General features: G+C 46.9%; 1 protein-coding gene across 1 annotated transcript in view; it reads left to right on the top strand.

Annotated features, from left to right (window-relative positions):
* PLA1A (phospholipase A1 member A) overlaps positions 1-15,735 on the top strand; it is a 31,033-nt gene extending 15,298 nt beyond the window's left edge. Inside the window, exons 7-11 of the mRNA XM_073617518.1 lie at positions 3,225-3,392; positions 9,059-9,214; positions 12,918-13,029; positions 13,214-13,372; positions 15,345-15,735. Coding sequence (XP_073473619.1) covers positions 3,225-3,392; positions 9,059-9,214; positions 12,918-13,029; positions 13,214-13,372; positions 15,345-15,441 — 692 coding nt within the window. The 3' untranslated portion in view covers positions 15,442-15,735. The remainder of the gene's footprint in view (positions 1-3,224; positions 3,393-9,058; positions 9,215-12,917; positions 13,030-13,213; positions 13,373-15,344) is intronic.
* The last annotated feature ends 3,452 nt before the right edge of the window (positions 15,736-19,187 follow it).

Raw genomic sequence — 19,187 nt, 5'->3', positions numbered from 1 at the left:
GTTAAAAATGACAAGAGACAGTTTTTGACAATTCCTTTATTTAAATGCTTCTTCTATCTTCCTTCATCTTCTTCTTCTTCTGGTTCTTCTGGCTCTTCTGGTTCTTCCTCCGGCGTTCTCGTCCAGCATCTTCTCCGCGGCGTCTTCTATCTTCTTCTCCTCGGGCCGCTCCGCACCCATGGCATGAGGGGAGGCTCCCGCTCTTCTCTTCATCTTCTTCTTCATCCTCTTCTCTTCTTCATCTTCTTCATCTTCTTCTTCTCTTCTTTTCTTCTCCGGGCCGCTCCGCATCCATGCATGAAGGGAGGCTCCCGCTGTGTGACGGCGTCTCCTCGTCTGACGGTCCTTAAATAACGGGGGGCGGGGCCACCCGGTGACCCCGCCCCCCTCTGACGCACGGTGACTTGCGGGACTTCCCTGTGACGTCACGGGGAATGCCACAGGGAAGTCCCGTCATGTCCCGTGCGTCACCCGGTGACCCCGCCCCCCGTTATTTAAGAACCGTCAGACGAGGAGACGCCGTCACACAGCGGGAGCCTCCCTCCATGCATGGATGCGGAGCGGCCCGCAGAAGAAAAGAAGAGAAGATGAAGATGAAGAAGATGAAGAAGAGAAGAGGATGAAGAAGAAGATGAAGAGAAGAGCGGGAGCCTCCCCTCATGCCATGGGTGCGGAGCGGCCCGAGGAGAAGAAGATAGAAGACGCCGCGGAGAAGATGCTGGACGAGAACGCCGGAGGAAGAACCAGAAGAACCAGAAGAAGAAGAAGATGAAGGAAGATAGAAGAAGCATTTAAATAAAGGAATTGTCAAAAACTGTCTCTTGTCATTTTTAACTATTTTGACAGTTTTTTAGTGAAATGGTAGGGGTAAGTACCCCCTTACCATTTCACACAGGGGGGGGGCCGGGATCTGGGGGTCCCCTTGTTAAAGGGGGCTTCCAGATTCCGATAAGCCCCCCGCCCGCAGACCCCCACAACCACCGGCCACGGTTGTGGGGATGAGGCCCTTGTCCTCATCAACATGGGGACAAGGTGTTTTGGGGGGCTACCCCAAAGCACCCTCCCAATGTTGAGGGCATGTGGCCTGGTACAGTTCAGGAGGGGGGGGGGCCGCACTCTCGTCCCCCCCTCTTTTCCTGCGGCCTGCCAGGTTGCGTGCTCGGATAAGGGTCTGGTATGGATTTTTGGGGGAACCCCACGCCGTTTTTTTTTTTTTTTTGGCGCGGGGTTCCCCTTAAAATCCATACCAGACCTGAAGGGCCTGGTATGGAATTTAGGGGGACCCCCCCACGTCATTTTTTTTTTTTTTTAATTTTGGTTCGGGGTTTCCCTGGGGGGAATTCCCATGCCGTTTTTATCAATGAACTTCTATGTGAATTGTCGGCAATGCAATAGCCGCGGGTAGTTTTAAATGTGTTTTTTCCTTCCAAATGTCATTTTGCTGTCAGACTGTTCTAAACACGGGAAACATGTGCCCCTTTACAGGCATACTATAGACACCCCCCAGGTACGAAATTTAAAGGGATATTACACTTTTATTGTTTGACTTTAAGCATTATTAAAATCACTGCTCCCGAAAAAACGTCCGTTTTTAAAACTTTTTTTTGCATTGATCCATGTCCCCTGGGGCAGGACCCGGGTCCCCAAACACTTTTTATGACAATAACTTGCATATAAGCCTTTAAAATTAGCACTTTTGATTTCTCCCATAGACTTTTAAAGGGTGTTCCGCGGCATTCGAATTTGCCGCGAACACCCCAAATTGTTCGGTGTTCGGCGAACTTGCGAACAGCTAATGTTCGAGTCGAACATGAGTTCGACTCGAACTCGAAGCTCATCCCTAGTCAGTGTACAACAAACCAATAGTAACTTGATCAAGATCAATAAAACAACAAAAAAGGGGGGTATTTAAACTTTTTCCCTTATGGCAGCCATTGTTCTGACTTCTTGAATGCTACCTTGACTATCTTTACCTGCAGCCTGCCTTGACCTCTGCCTAGAAACATGACTATCCTTGTCTAATGCCTGCCCTGACCTCCACCTGGAAACATGACTATCCTTGTCTACTGCCAGCCTTGCCCCCGCCTATTAACTTGACTATCCTTTTCTACTGCCTGCCTTGACCTCTGCCTATAAACATGACTATCCTTGTCTAATGCCTGCCTTGACCTCTGCCTAGAAACCTGACAATCCTTGTCTACTGCCAGCCTTGACCTCTGCCTATAAACATGACTATCCTTGTCTAATGCCTGCCTTGACCTCTGCCTAGAAACCTGACAATCCTTGTCTACTGCCAGCCTTGACCTCTGCCTATAAACATGACTATCCTTGTCTAATGCCTGCCTTGACCTCTGCCTAGAAACCTGACAATCCTTGTCTACTGCCAGCCTTGCCCATGCCTATTAACTTGACTATGCTTGTCTACTGCCTGCCTTGACCTCTGCCTAGAAACTTGACTATCCTTGTCTATTGCCTGCCTTGACCTCTGCCTAGATTCATGACTATCCTTGTCTCCTGCCTGCCTTGACCCCTGCCTAGAAACTTGACTATCCTTGTCTAATGCCTGCCTTTACCTCTGCCTAGAAACCTGACTATCCTTGTCTACTGCCATCCTTGACCTCTGCCTAGAAACTTGACTATCCTTGTCTACAGCCTGCCTTGAACTCTGTCTAGAAACTTGACTATTCTTCTCTACTGCCTGCCTTGACCTCCGCCTAGAAACTTAACTGTCCTTGTCTACTGCCTGCCTTGACCTCTGCCTAGCAACTTGACTATCCTTGTCTGCTACCTGCCTCGACCTTTGCCTGAAAACCAACTAAGCTTATCTGCTGCCTGTCTCGACCTCCATCTGGACCTAACCAATCTGTTCGCTGTCATTATGTGGCCTTCTTGTTGCCTCTCTATTGGTGCTAGTCATTGGTGGGTCAACCCTGAGGGCTATGACCTAGTGGCATCTCACAGCAAAGCAGAGCGGTGGCCACTTGGTTTACCAGCCTATTTCCCCTTACAGAGCAATGAATACTAGGGCTCCATGCCTTGGGTGGGCCTGTGTCATCTACCAATGGTTAATATGTATCAATATTGTACCTTTTATATAAGTTGGAGATACTTCCTGTAAGGACCAATCAGAATCCAGCTGTGTGGTTTGGGAAATGACATCTGATGACTGTTGGGGACACCACACTTCTCCAGTTTTTCTAAACTATCTATTTTATCTTTATCAGCATACAAATATTTCATCTGTGACCACATGAGGTCGGTTGCCGTGTACATCAATGCGGTGCGTGGAAGGTGCTCCTTCATTGGTTTCCCATGCTCCACCTATAAGGAGTTCCAGGAAGGACTTTGCGTGGATTGTGAGACCACAAAACTTTCATCTTGTCCCCGTTTAGGTACGTCATTCACACCGCTGTGCTTCTCTTGTCTCTGGTCTTAGGACTCCCGGCTAATCGGGACTCAGGACCCGCTTCCTGATTAGCCAGGGGGAGCGGTCCCAGTGGTTACATTGAGCTCCAGCTCTGCTGCTTGCTGCTATCGCTGCTGATCCCTCCTTACTCGGGTAGATGGTGTAGGAAGGAGCCGGGCTGTTGTCTCTCCTCCTGGCCGAAGCAAGGGAGTCAATGCGTCCGGCGCCCTGCATGTAGATTAAGGGGCGGGCGCATGGATTAGGGGACCGCCACTGGTCCTAACAGTAACCCTGAACCTAACAGGATCCTTAAGCATTTCTTTATTAACAAAGTCATGTGATCACCACATACAGTATCTCACAAAAGTGAGTACACCCCTCACATTTTTGTAAATATTTTCTTCTATCTTTTCATGTGACAACACTGAAGAAATGACACTTTGCTACAATGTAAAGTAGTGAGTGTACAGCTTGTATAACAGTGTAAATTTGCTGTCCCCTCAAAATAACTCAACACACAGCCATTAATGTCTAAACCGCTGGCAACAAATGTCAGTACACCCCTAAGTGAAAATGTCCAAATTGGGCCCAATTAACCATTTTCCCTCCCCGGTGTCATGTGACTCGTTAGTGTTACAAGGTCTCAGGTGGGAATGGGGAGCAGGTGTGTTAAATTTGGTGTTGTCGCTCTCACTCTCTCATACTGGTCACTGGAAGTTCAACATGGCACCTCATGGCAAAGAACTCTCTAAAGATCTGAAAAAAATTAATTTTTCTCTACATAAAGATGGCCTAGGCTATAAGAAGATTGCCAAGACCCTGAAACTGAGCTGCAGCATGGTGGCCAAGACCATACAGCGGTTTAACAGGACAGGTTCCCCTCAGAACAGGCCTCACCATGGTCCACCAAAGAAGTTGAGTGCACGTGCTCAGCGTCATATCCAGAGGTTGTCTTTGGGAAATAGACGTATGAGTGCTGCCAGCATTGCTGCAGAGGTTGTAGGGGTGGGGGGTCAGCCTGTCAGTGCTCAGACCATACGCCGCACACTGCATCAAATTGGTCTGCATGGCTGTCGTCCCAGAAGGAAGCCTCTTCTAAAGATGATGCACAAGAAAGCCTGCAAACAGTTTGCTGAAGACAAGCAGACTAAGGACATGGATTACTGGAACCATGTCCTGTGGTCTGATGAGACCAAGATAAACTTATTTGGTTCAGATGGTGACAAGCGTGTGTGGCGGCAACCAGGTGAGGAGGACAAAGACAAGTGTGTCTTGTCTACAGTCAAGCATGGTGGTGGGAGTTTCATGGTCTGGGGCTGCATGAGTGCTGCCGGCACTGGGGGGCTACAGATCATTGAGGGAACCATGAATGCCAACATGTAGTGTGACATACTGAAGCAGAGCATGATCCCCTCCCTTCAGAGACTGGACCGCAGGGCAGTATTCCAACATGATAACGACCCCAAACACACCTCTGAGACGACCACTGCCTTGCTAAAGAAGCTGAGGGTAAAGGTGATGGACTGGCCAAGCATGTCTCCAGACCTAAACCCTATTGATCATCTGTGGGACATCCTCAAATGGAAGGTGGAGGAGCGCAAGGTCTCCAACATCCACCAGCTTCGTGATGTCGTCATGGAGGAGGGGAAGAGGACTCCAGTGACAACCTGTGAAGCTCTGGTGACCTCCATGCCCAAGAGGGTTAAGGCAGTGCTGGAAAATAATGGTGGCCACACAAAATATTGACACTTTGGGCCCAATTTGGACATTTTCACTTAGGGGTGTACTCACTTTTGTTGCCAGCGGTTTAGACATTAATGACTGTGTGTTGAGTTATTTTGAGGGGACAGCAAATTTACACTGTTATACAAGCTGTACACTCACTACTTTACATTGTAGACAAGTGTCATTTCTTCAGTGTTGTCACATGAAAAGATAGAAGAAAATATTTACAAAAATGTGAGGGATGTACTTACTTTTGTGAGATACTGTAGGTCATGAGGTCTGCCATGGCTCTGTTTATCATTATGAGCCAATGCTGCATGCTGAAATTAAAGGCTAATTTTAATGGAAATGTGGGGTAGGCAAAATTTGTAATTTCACTATGAAATTAAGCTCATCCCTGAAAGGGGATTTTGTAATTCTGTAATAGACACAATAATGCAAAGAAGATAAACACAATACTTGTGGATGAGTTGTGGACACTGGACGTTCTCAACACGACCAAAAAACATTTTCAAGGTACACAGTGTTTCCTGTCCCTCTTCTGCTCCCTCCCTTGCACTTGCTGGCAATTCACACCCCCCAAAATGACAGGCAGGAGGTAAGTTGGGAGGTATAAATAGAAGCTGCTGCTGTCGCAAAATAGACTGTCTGACACAGTGTTTGTAAACATTGATCAGACATAAACCAGAGAGATACAAGTAACCAGGGCCATCTCTAATATAACCCTGAACAAACATTTTCTTGGGCCCTCCTGAATCCACTTATCAACTATTTGCGGGCAGTGGGGGCTCAAGGGGCAGCTGCTTTGGGACCCACAACAATGACTGGGCCCCGGGCAGCTGCCCCTTTTGCCCTGCGCTAAAGACGGCCCCGAAGGTAACATTATTTATAAACATTGATCAGACGGGAGATAGAGAGATACATAGCAACATTGTTAATAAACATTGATCAGACAGGAGACAGAGAGATACAAAGTAACATTTTTTTTTATAAACATTGATCTGACCGGAGATAGAGAGATACAAAGTAACATTTTTTTTTATAAACATTGATCTGACAGGAGATAGAGAGATACAAAATAACATTGTTAATAAATATTGTTCAGACAGGAGATAGAGAGATACAAAGTAACATTTCGTTCATCCACAGATCAAAAGGACTAGCTTTTGTCTGCATATGGTGTCAGTTAAAGCAATCTGACAAGTAGAAAAAAGTCTTCATTTTTAACCCCTAAGGCCCCTTTCACACTTGTGCAACTTGTCCTGCGACTTCAAAGTCGCATGACAAATCATACCCCTTGATTTCCAATGAGTACCGTTCATATCTTGCGACTTCAAAGTAGACTCAGCACTTTGATGTGACTTGAGGTCCTCAAACCTCCAGAATACACAGGCATTGTATCAGAACCAGTGGCGGCTGGTGTTTTTGGTTGGTCTGGTCGGTCGGGTCCAGAGCACTTACCCCATCTATGGCGGGCAGCGCTTCAACTGGGCGACAGGCGGCGGCCATCACTGCGGCTTCCCCTTCCCCTGCACTCCGTGGGCATCATGGCGGCTTCCCCTTCCCCTGCACTCCAAAGGCATCACGGCGGCTTCCCCTTTCCCTGCTCTCAGCGGGCATCACAGTGGCTTCCCCTTCCCCTGCACTCCAAAGGCATCACGGCGGCTTCCCCTTTCCCTGCTCTCAGCGGGCATCACAGTGGCTTCCCCTTCCCCTGCACTCCGTGGGCATCATGGCGGCTTTCCCTTCCCCTGCACTCCACAGGCATCACGGCGGCTTCCTCTTCCCCTGCATGCCGTGGGCATCACGGCGGCTTCCCCTGCTCTCCACGGGCATCACAGAGGCTTCCCCTGCTCTCCACGGGCATCACGGCGGCTTCCTCTTCCCCTGCATGCTGCGGGCATCATGACGGCTTCTCCTTCCCCTGCTCTCCACAGGCATCACAGTGGCTTCCCCCTCCCCTGCTCTCCACGGGCATCACGGCGGCTTCCTCTTCCCCTGCATGCTGCGGGCATCACGACGGCTTCCCCTTCCCCTGCTCTCCACGGGCATCACGGCGGCTTCCCCTTCCCCTGCTCTCCACGGGCATCACGGCGGCTTCCCCTTCCCCTGCTCTCCACGGGCATCACGGTGGCTTCCCCTTCCCCTGCACTCTGCAGACATCATGGCGGCTTCCCCTTCCCTCCGCAGGCATCATGGCGGCTTCCCCTTCTCCTGCACACCACAGGCATCACGGCGGCTTCCCCTGCTCTCCATGGGCATCACGGCAACTTCCCCTTCCCCTGTACTCCACGGGGATCACGGCAGCTTCCCCTTCCTCTGCTCTCCACGGGCATCACGGCAGCTTCCCCTTCCTCTGCACTCCACGGGCATCATGGAGGCTTCCCCTTCCTCTGCTCTCCACAGGCATCACGGAGGCTTCCCCTTCCTCTGCACTCCACGGGCATCATGGAGGCTTCCCCTTCCTCTGCTCTCCACAGGCATCACAGTGGCTTCCCCTTCCTCTGCTCTCCACAGGCATCACGGAGGCTTCCCCTTCCCCTGCTCTCCACGGGCATCACGCCTGCTTCCTCTTTCCCTGCACTCCACGGGCATCACGACGGCTTCCCCTTCTCCTGCATTTCACAGGCATCACGCCGGCTTCCTCTTCCCCTGCACTCCACGGGCATCACGCCTGCTTCCTCTTTCCCTGCACTCCACGGGCATCACGGCGACTTCCCCTTCCCTCCGCAGGCATCACGGCGGCTTCCCCTTCTCCTGCTCTCTATGGGCATTCCGCTGCTTCCCCTTCCCCTGCACTCCATGGGCATCACGGTGGCTTCTATTTCTCCTGCAATCCGCAGGCATCATAGCAGCTTCCCCTGCACTCCACAGGCATCATGGAGGCTTCCCCTTCCCCTGCACTCTGTGGGCATCACAGCAGCTTCGCCTTATATATCCCCGAATATTCGCTATTGTAACACACCTGGGTGGGCTTGTAGTACAATGCTCGGAGCCCCAAGCCCACCCTATTTTGAAGCCTATTAGAGCCTCTGGCTCTAATCAGGTGATTCAAAAAAACACCCCAACCCCATTGGAATTCATGCATCCGGCGTCCTGCATGGGGGCCGGACGCATGGATAGGCGGGGGGGGGGGGGGGCTCCTGGGTGCCCCTAATGGATGGGCCACCCCTAATCAGAACCATCATTTTGGTGACATTTTAAAAAGGAGCAAATAATAGAATAACATTTATATTTTTTTACAGTAAGACATTTTTTTTTGTAAGCTAACCACTGGACAAAGTTGAAATAAAGTGTGTTTCTTATTAGTTTCAATTACATTTTTTGTCTATAGATTGCCTAAAAAAATAAAATCATACCTGCCAGACAATGACTGCTGGACAGTGTGGGCAGGATCAAAACACCTATTAGGTTTGTATTGCTGTCTGTGCCCCCGTTAGGGAGATTCCCCCTCTATTTGTCCTGTTTACCATTATCATTGAATGTTAAAGTAAAAGAAAACCTCAAATTATGGGTTTTCCAGATAAGTAATAGAGGGGAAATCTTCCAATGGAGACGCCAGTCCTGGTGACCTTGAGAACCACAAGGGATTCCCCTAATTTGCAGGAATTTCCTTTGACTTCCTGTTTTGGCAGTGGGACAGGAAGTGAAGGTAAATCTCCCTAATGGAACACAAATGGACAAAAAAAAAATTGACAGGGGTTATAACCCTCCCTTACTATATCCAAAATGAAAAAAATAAAAAAAAGTTTTGCCTTTAGTTCTACTTTAAGTCATTACAAAGTTATCACCAAATAAACAGGCCCATAGCAGAAATGTAACAATCGCTCTCTGGTTAATGTTTCAGTATATTTTTCATGTCAGGATTTCTCAGTGAAAGTGATATTGATCCATCTTGATAAAGATATTTTTATTTTCCTGGTGTAGGGAGGAGGGACGCTCTAATTATCCCAGGAGAATTTGTAATTCATGACACGTCATCTGAATCACAAAACGACACCAGTTCAGTCAGCTACAAGACCCAGGAACCACCCAAAGATATTCTGCTTTTCCTGCTCACTACCCCGACGGAGCCATACTGCGGTAAGTGTCAGCGACTACCAAACCCCCTGGACCCCTAAATACCTGAAGGATTAGTAGAGGGACTACTGTTAAAGGGGACTGGCAGAAATCTTCATGTGACCTTAATGAGGATTACCCTTGACTATTTATTCAATCTTGTTCTGTCTGTTTTATATAAAGTAAAATATTGTTTTTACTTTTTACAATATATTCTGGGTTAAAAAATATTGTTTTTACTTTTTACATTATGTTCTGGGTTAATGTGGGCTGAGGACTGTATGGGGAGATTAATGAGCTGTGGATGAAGTATGTGACACATAAAAGTTCTGCTGTTGATTATAATGACACGTGTGTTGTCCCCTCTCTGCATTGTTTGCTAAATTATTATTATTATTATTTTTTAAAAAAGCGCAATATGTTTTATATGTGCTTCTTCTATACACTGAGCTGACATCATGCCTTGTGTTCTATCTATACATTGAGCAGTAATCGTGGCTTATCTTCTCTCCAAACATTGAGCTTAGATCATGGCTTGTCTTCTCTCCAAACATTGAGCTTAGATCATGGCTTGTCTTCTCCATACATTGAGCTGAGATCATCGCTTGTCTTCTCCATACATTGAGCTGAGATCATCGCTTGTCTTCTCCATACATTGAGCTGAGATCATGGCTTGTCTTCTCCATACATTGAGCTGAGATCATCGCTTGTCTTCTCCATACATTGAGCTGAGATCATCGCTTGTCTTCTCCATACATTGAGCTGAGATCATCGCTTGTCTTCTCCATACATTGAGCTGAGATCATCGCTTGTCTTCTCCATACATTGAGCTGAGATCATCGCTTGTCTTCTCCATACATTGAGCTGAGATCATCGCTTGTCTTCTCCATACATTGAGCTGAGATCATCGCTTGTCTTCTCCATACATTGGGCTGAGATCATGGCTTGTCTTCTCCATACATTGAGCTGAGATCATCGCTTGTCTTCTCCATACATTGAGCTGAGATCATCGCTTGTCTTCTCCATACATTGAGCTGAGATCATCGCTTGTCTTCTCCATACATTGAGCTGAGATCATGGCTTGTCTTCTATCTATACATTAAGCTGAGATCATGGCTGGTCTTCTACCCTGTTTCCCCGAAAATAAGACCTAGCGTGATTGTCAGTGATGGCTGCAATATAAGCCCTACCCCCCAAATAAGCCCTACCCTGTTTCCCCGAAAATAAGCCCTACCCTGAAAATAAGACCTACAAAGGCTTTAACTAGGGCTTATTTGGGGGGTAGGGCTTATATTGCAGCCATCACCGACAATCATGCTAGGTCTTATTTTCGGGGAAACAGGGTATCTATATATTGAGCTGAGATCATGGCTTATCTTCTATCTATACATTGAGCAGTAATCGTGGCTTGTCTTCTCTCCAAACATTGAGCTGAGATAATGGCTTGTCTTCTAGCTATACACTGAACTGAGATCATGGCTTGTCTTATAGCTATACTTTGAACTGAGATCATGACTTGTCTTCTCTCCAAACATTGAGCTTAGTTCATGGTTGTCTTCTCCATACATTGAGCTGAGATCATCGCTTGTCTTCTCCATACATTGAGCTGAGATCATCGCTTGTCTTCTCCATACATTGAGCTGAGATCATCGCTTGTCTTCTATCTATACATTAAGCTGAGATCATGGCTGGTCTTCTACCCTGTTTCCCCGAAAATAAGACCTAGCGTGATTGTCAGTGATGGCTGCAATATAAGCCCTACCCCCCAAATAAGCCCTACCCTGTTTCTCCGAAAATAAGCCCTACCCTGAAAATAAGACCTACAAAGGCTTTAACTAGGGCTTATTTGGGGGGTAGGGCTTATATTGCAGCCATCACCGACAATCATGCTAGGTCTTATTTTCGGGGAAACAGGGTATCTATATATTGAGCTGAGATCATGGCTTATCTTCTATCTATACATTGAGCAGTAATCGTGGCTTGTCTTCTCTCCAAACATTGAGCTGAGATCATGGCTTGTCTTCTAGCTATACACTGAACTGAGATCATGGCTTGTCTTATAGCTATACTTTGAACTGAGATCATGACTTGTCTTCTCTCCAAACATTGAGCTTAGTTCATGGTTGTCTTCTCCATACATTGAGCTGAGATCATCGCTTGTCTTCTCCATACATTGAGCTGAGTTCATCGCTTGTCTTCTCCATACATTGAGCTGAGATCATGGCTGGTCTTCTATCTATATATTGAGCTGAGATCATGGTTGGTCTTCTATCTATATATTGAGCTGAGATCATGGCTTATCTTCTGTCTATACATTGAGTAGAAATCTTGGCTTGTCTTCTCTCCATACATTGAGCCGAGATCATGATTTATCTTCTATCTACCGTATGCACTGAGCTGAGATCATGACTTGTCCTCTCTCTCTACATGGAGCTGAGATTGTGGCTCGCCTTCTCTCCATACATGGCGCTGAGATTGTGGCTTGTCTGTTATCCATATTTTGAGCTAAGATCATGGCTAAGATCATTGTCTTTATCTATACATTGAACTGAGAACATGGTTTGTCTTCTCTCTATTCATTGAGCTGAGATGATGGCTTATCTTCTGTCTATACATTGAACTGAGATCATAGGTTGTCTTCTCTCCATATATTGAGCTGAGATCATGACTTATCTTCTATCTATGCACTGAACTGAGATCATGGCTTGTATTCTATCTATACATTGAGCAAAGATCACGGCTTGTCTTCTATCTATACATTGAGCTGAGATCATGGCTTGTCTATTATCTATACATTGAGCTGAGATCATGGCTTGTCTTCTATCTATACATTGAGTAGAAATCATGGCTTGTCTTCTATCTACATATTGAGCTGAGATCATGGCTTGTCTATTATCTATACATTGAGCTGAGATCATGGCTTAACTTCTATCTATACATTGAGTAGAAATTGTGGCTTGTCTTCTATCTACATATTGAGCTGAGATCATGGCTTGTCTTCTATCTACATATTGAGCTGAGATCATGGCTTGTCTTTTATCTATACATTGAGCTGAGATCATGGCTTGTCTTCTACCTATACATTGAGTAGAAATCATGGCTTGTCTTCTATCTACATATTGAGCTGAGATCATGGCTTGTCTTTTATCTATACATTGAGCTGAGATCATGGCTTGTCTTCTATCTATACATTGAGTAGAAATCGTGGCTTGTCTTCTATCTACATATTGAGCTGAGATCATGGCTTGTCTATTATCTATACATTAGAAATTGTGGCTTGTCTTCTATCTACATATTGAGCTCAGATCATGGCTTGTCTTTTATCTATACATTGAGTAGAAATCATGGCTTGTCTTCTATCTATACATTGAGCTGAGATCATGGCTTGTCTTCTATCTATACATTGAGCTGAGATCATGGCTTGTTATCTGTCTATACATTGAGCTGAGATCCTGACTTGTCTTCCATCTACATATTGAGCTGAGATCATGGCTTGTCTTTTATATATACATTGAGTAGAGATCATGCCTTGTCCTCTCTATACATTGAGCTTGGACCATGGCTTGCTTTGTGTCTATACATTGGGCTGAGATAATGCCTTGTCTTCTATCTATACATTGAGTAGAAATCATGGCTTGTCTTCTCTCCATACATTGAGCCGAGATCATGCCTTGTCTTCTCTCTATACAATGAATTGAGATCATGGCTTCTCTTGTATTTCTGACAGCTCATCAAATCTTGCTGAAGTTCACCTTGTTTGAGCTGAAAGACATCAGCATCACCATGGAGGTTGTCCTGAACAGCGGAAATTCCAGCAGCGCCAAAACCAAAATCACCATGTGAGCATTTCACCTTTCTTTCTTTTTTTTTTTTTTCTTTTCCATTCTTTCCTCTCCTTTGTTTCCTGTCCTCTCCTTTTTTTTCTTTCCTTTCCTCTCCTTCCTTTCTCTCTCCATTTTTGCCCTGTACACCCCCAGATGTCTTGTATCATTGACTCACCTGATTCGTCTTTCCTGCCACCAGTCCAAAGCAGACACCGGAGGGCCAAGGCCTGGCTGCCCACGAGACCCATCTTTGCCGCTTAAAACAGGTTGAGATTCGAGTGACCGGCAGAGGATTTTGGAGAAGAGGGCCAGAATTTAGCGGGACGCTGTGTATGACTGAACTGCCCATGAACAGAAGGTAAAGAGATAACGGTAGACCACTGGACCTAGGCCACAACAACCAATCAGTACAGCCGATGACTTTCATTAAAAGAGAACAGGTGCTGAAATTGCTTATCTGAGCTGCCATTTGTGGTTCAGGAAAGCTGACCGGTGGTATTGGACAGTATGTACTCCCCCCCCCCCCCCCCCAAATATCTTTAGCTCCTCTGAACATTTGAAAGTTAAATGAAAGTTAAATATATTTGTCCATCTGGATTATTCAAGGAAAAATGTCGCAATTTGGAGGAATGGAGGAATTTTTACTTTCCCAGGAGTTGGGATTTAAGGAATCCCCACTCATTTCCTGTTCTGTCTTATGCCATAAAAAATGGGTAATGGGCAGCCCCCCACCCATTACAGGTTACCTGTAGAAAGCTACAGGAAGGGGGTGGAGACAAGACCGGTCACCCTGTACAAGGAGAGAGAGCAGAGCTGTGGGAGGGGCCCAGCAGGCCCCACCCACTACAGGATGCCTGCAGAAAACTACAGGAAGGGGGCGGAGACGAGACCAGTTACTGAGCGGTCTTTACATGGCAGCCATTGGAAATCATGGGCAGGGCCGGGACAAGGGGGTGGGCAGGAGGGGAGGCTGCCCTGGGCACTGTGGTATCATGTGAGGTGGGGGGCACCACAAGGAGATTGGTTGGGGGAGGGGATTTGTATTGAGAAGGGGAATTTAGGGAGAAGCAGGGGGTAAGAATTGTTCAAGGAGGACAAATTTGGGCAGGTGTGCTAGGAGTGGTGATTCGGGGGGATTTGTGTTCGGAAGGGGAATGAGGGAGGAGGATTTGTGCTATTAAGGTAATATGGTGGAGGGGAAAAAAACATTTTCGGGAGGGGGCTGGGGGGATTTGTGCTGGTAGGGATGATTTGGGGGTATTTGTACAAGGAGGGGAAATTTGCGGGCTGAATTTGTGCCAGGATGGGGGATTGTGGAATTTGTGCTGAAGGGGTGTGGGGGTTGGAGTGGGGGGGAGAGGATATGTGCTTGGAGGGGGAACATTTTTTGGGGGGGAGGGTTTAGAGGGGGAGATTTACCTTTGGGGGGGGGGCATCATGGGAAATGTAGTTCTAAAACATCTGGGGTGCCAAGGTTCACCATCACTGTACTAAACCATTCTGTGTGGTCAGTGTGGGGGTGGGTATCTGTGCTAGGGGTAGCTGGACAGTCGGCATTACTTAAAAGGGCAGACATCTGCTTTGATAACAGGAGGTGACCCCAAGACATTTTAAGTCCAGCTCAGCTGAACAGGAGGAGACCTCAATACACCCTGCGAGACCTGCTCAATCAGAGGGACACAGAAGGCATAATTAAAAAAAATGAATTATTTTTGCCCTTCGTCACCTGTGGGCATGATCTTTAGGGCTGAGGTCAGTCACAGTACTGCTGTTCCTGAGCATTGATCACATCCCCAGCATCTCATTAGACATGCATGCTCCAGTCCTCGCTGCTAGCTACTGGGTGCTGCAGGCTTTAGCTGTGCAATCTGTGTATCAGTCGCTTTATTACAGTCTGTTAGAGTGATCACCAGATTGCACAACTAAAGTCTGCAGCACCCAGTAGCTAGCAGCGAGGAGCATGCATGTCTAATGGGATGCTGGGGATGTGATCATCCCTTTAGATGTGCATGCTCCTCCCAGCGGGGAGGAGCATGCATATCTAAAGGGATGCCTGGGATTTGTTCTCTCACATGATATATGGCAATGTGATGTTTACAGGAGCCTGCCAGCCCCTCCCACCAAACTTGATCTTCTAATGCAGAAAACACCAGCAAATGATGAGGTCACTGGGTCTCAAAAGAGGCATTTATCAAAAATGAAATTATTTGATTAAAAAAACGTAATTGCATATTGATGGGGGGGGGGGGGTGCCAAAAGGGTATTGTATGTGCACATTAAACTTCAGCTTTAACCCTTTGCTGACTCGTCCTCCTGTGTTCTCCTTGCAGAAAATCTATGGCCTGTTTGCCCCACATCATCTCCTTCTCGGGGAACACCCGCCAGACCTTCGACATATCTGAGGACAGAAGCTTCGCCTGCCCCTAGGAGGACTGCAGACTCTGCATTATGTAGTCGGACAGTCGCAGTATATATTTATCATCCATTAAAGGGGATTGCAGAAACATGAGCGGATATTTCCGGGTGTGTCCACGCCATCTGATCCTCACACATCCTCGTGCCACTTACATAAAACCAGCAGGGCTGCAAGACTGTATCAGTATTTAAAGTAGAACTCTTCCAAGCATTGCTAGCATCTTCCATAGCCGGATAACACAAAGTCATTCTCATTTGTACATTAAAAAAAATGCTTTTCTATTAAAGGAAAATGCTTTTGGTGTGCTTTTGCCTTTAACTGCCAGATACTTGTGCTTAAGTTTTAATTTTAGCCGCTGTGTGCGACCACTCCTCCTTCCAAGCGTGTCACAGCTGGCTATCGCAATAGTCTTCCCTTCTGCTTGTTTTTTACCTTTGCGCATTGTATGCATGCAGCCCCCCCCATTACTTACCTGAGCCCAGTCTCGACCCAGCGATGTGCACAAGAGAAGCAGCTCTTTCGGCTCTCTCTCTTTTCATTGGATAGAGAGGCAGCAGGCTTCCACTGCTGTCAATCACAACCAGTCAGGAGGGAGCAGGGGGTGGGACCAAGCCACACACTGTGTGTCTATAGACAAACAGAGCTAGCTTACAAGTGAGCACACACAAATGGATTGCTATGGGGGCACTCAGCAGGGGGGGAGGAGCCCAGAGTGCCGGTGGGGGACCCGAGAAGAGGAGGATCAGGGCTGCTCTGTGCAAAGCCATTACACAGAGCAGCAGTGACAGTCCGTTTATTAGGGGCGCACGGGCGTCGCTCCCCCTCCTATCCATGTGTCCGGCCCCCTAATCTACATACAGGGCGCCAGATGCATGGATTCCAGTGAGGAGGGGGGGGTTGGAGGACGTGATACGTGATTAGAGCCAGAGGCTCTAATAGGCTTCAAAAAAGGGTGGGCTCGGGGGGGCAGAGCACTGCACTCCGAGCCCACCCAGGTGCGTAACATTAGCGAATCACACTGATTCTCCTCCTGGCCAATCAGGAAGTGGGTCCAAGCCCGACCAGTTGTGTGAGAATAGCGAATGATTATTTACACAGCCTGGCCACATACAGAGGCCCAACGTGCAGGGAGCACCTTCAGGTGTTCTAGGGCAGTGTTCATCAACTCCTGTCCTCAGGGCCCACTAAGAGGCCAGGTTTGCAAAATAACTGAAATACAACACAGGTGATATCATTTGCTGCTCAGTGATTGCAGTATTCTAGTCTGTATCTCCCCCAAGGTAATACATAAAACCTGGCCTGTTAGTGGGCCCTGAAGACAGGGTTGATGGCCACTGTTCTAGGGGCATAAATTACACATATAATTTCTTGACTACCTCTTACACGTTTGAAGGCCCTGGAGCACCAGGACAATAGAAACACCCCAAAAAATGACCCCATTTTGGAAAGCAAGCACCCAAAGGTATATTCTATGAGGCATAAGGAGTCTTTTGAACATGTCATTTTTTTCCACAAGTTTTTGGAAAATGTGGAAAGAAAATGAAAATGCATTTTGTTTTTTTACACAAAGTTGTCCATTTATACAATATTTCTAACACATAGCATGTACATAGCAAAAATTACACCCCAAAATATATTCTACTACTCCTCCTGAGTATAGCGATACCACATGTGTGGGACTTTTACATAGCCTGGCCACATACAGAGGTCCAACATTTCAAATCTAATTTGACTACCTATTACACTTTTGTGAGGCACTATAGTGGCACTGATGGGCACTGTAATGGCATGGATGAGAACTGATGTGGAGCCATGGATGGGGATGGCTGAGCCATGAATGTGGATGGATGAGCCATGGATGATTATGGATGGGGATGGCTGAGCGTGGATGGGGATGGCTGAGCAAGAATGGGGATAGATGAACATGGAAGGGGATAGATGAGCATGGATGGGGATGGCTAAGCATGGATGGGGATGGCTGAGCATGGATGGGGATAGATGAGCATAGATGAGGATGGCTGAGCATGGATGGGGATGGCTGAGCATGGATGGGGCTGGCTAAGAATGAATAGGGATGGATGGGGATGGCTGAGCATGGATGGATGAATGAGGCAGGAATGGGCACAGAGCAGCGCTGTGGGCACTACAGATCCAGCCCACAGCGCTGCTGCACCCGATCTCTCCCCTCCCCTCTCACACTGTACCGATCGGTACGGAGAGGGGAGAGCTAAGCCAGGCATGCGCCGGCTTGTTTACAACTGATCACTCTGTCATTGAACGGAGCGATCACGTGGTAAATGGCCGCTGTCATTAGAGCAGTCATGGTTATTCCGGGGGGGGGAGGGGGCACGGGAGCGCCATTCTGGGACAACGTCATAGTACGCCTTCCAGAGTTATTGAGCAGCGCTGCAGCTGTCATTCGGCTATGGTGCGCTTGTTAACTGGTTAAAAGGGTGTCCAGCAGACAGGTGATTGTAAAAGGGCGTTCCTTAACAAAGAAAACCCCTCCCATTTCATGCTGTCAGCTATGCGACCACATGGAAGAGAAATGTCGCAAGGCCTGAGAAAGAAAATAATTTCTTTACACAAGAAAGGTGAAGGCTACAAGAAGATCAGCAAAGCTTTACTTATCCGTCAGAATACTGGAGCAAAAGTGATACAAAAAACGTAACTGCAACCATCTCAGAGACATCCAGGCTGTCCACAGAAGTTAACACCTCGGCAGGAGCGTCTTGTGAGAAGGGTCGAAAAAAAATCGTCATGCAAGTTCAGTGCAGTTCGCTAAAAAAGTAGAAGGCCAAATTGGGGTGGTTGTTTCCCATGATACAATACGGCGTACACTGCAGAGGAATGGCATACATGGGTGTCGTCCACCAAGGAAGCCTCTCCCAAAGCCCCATGCACAAAAAAGCCCGCCTAGAATTTGCCAGGGCCCATGTTGATAAAGAAGAAGACTACTGGGACTCTGTACTCTGGAGTGATGAGACCAAGATAAATGTTTGTGGAACTGGTGGCTTCAAAACTGTATGATGTTGCAAAGGTGAAGAATACAAAGAAAAATGCATGGTGCCTACAGTGAAACCTGGCGGTGGCAGTGCTGCGGGTGTCAAGGAGCTGCACTTAATTGATGGTATCATGAATTCACAGATGTACTATATGTATATTGAAAGAGAAGTTGCTACCATAACTCCGTACCCTTGGTCATCGTGCACTTTTCCAACATGACAATGATCCAAAACACACATCTAAGGCCACTGTTGCATTTCTGAAGAAGGACCAGGTGAAAGTGATTCAGTGGCCAAGTATGTCACCTGATCTGAACCCAATCGGGGAACACCTATGGTGAATTCTGAAGAGGCGACCATCACTCTCCATCCAGCATCCAGGCTCTAAAAGAGGTCCTTCTTGAAGAACGGAAAAAGATAAAATGTTGCAATATGTTGCCAACAATTCCATGCCTAGAAGACTTGGTGCTGTCCTTACAAATCATGGAGGTCACACAAAATACTTGATGGAGGAGTTTCTGTTGCTAGGTGTATTCATTTTTGCATCGTTTAATTTGAGTAAAACTGAAGATTTTGTAATCTAACTGGTATTATTAACCTTACTTTCATGTAATGAGCTAAACAAATGTTCTATAAAACTCAGTTTTAGTCAGAATGTTGGAAATTGTTCTTGTGTTCATTGAGATATTGAGTAAAATCGTACTTTTCAAAGGGGATGTACTCATTTATGCTGAGCACTGTATAAGTAATTT

Source organism: Aquarana catesbeiana, linkage group LG02 (assembly GCF_042186555.1).
Source record: "Aquarana catesbeiana isolate 2022-GZ linkage group LG02, ASM4218655v1, whole genome shotgun sequence".
NCBI classification, from domain to species: domain Eukaryota; kingdom Metazoa; phylum Chordata; class Amphibia; order Anura; family Ranidae; genus Aquarana; species Aquarana catesbeiana.
Note: the sequence above shows the minus strand (reverse complement) of the source record. Positions and strands in the feature narration are given on the sequence as shown.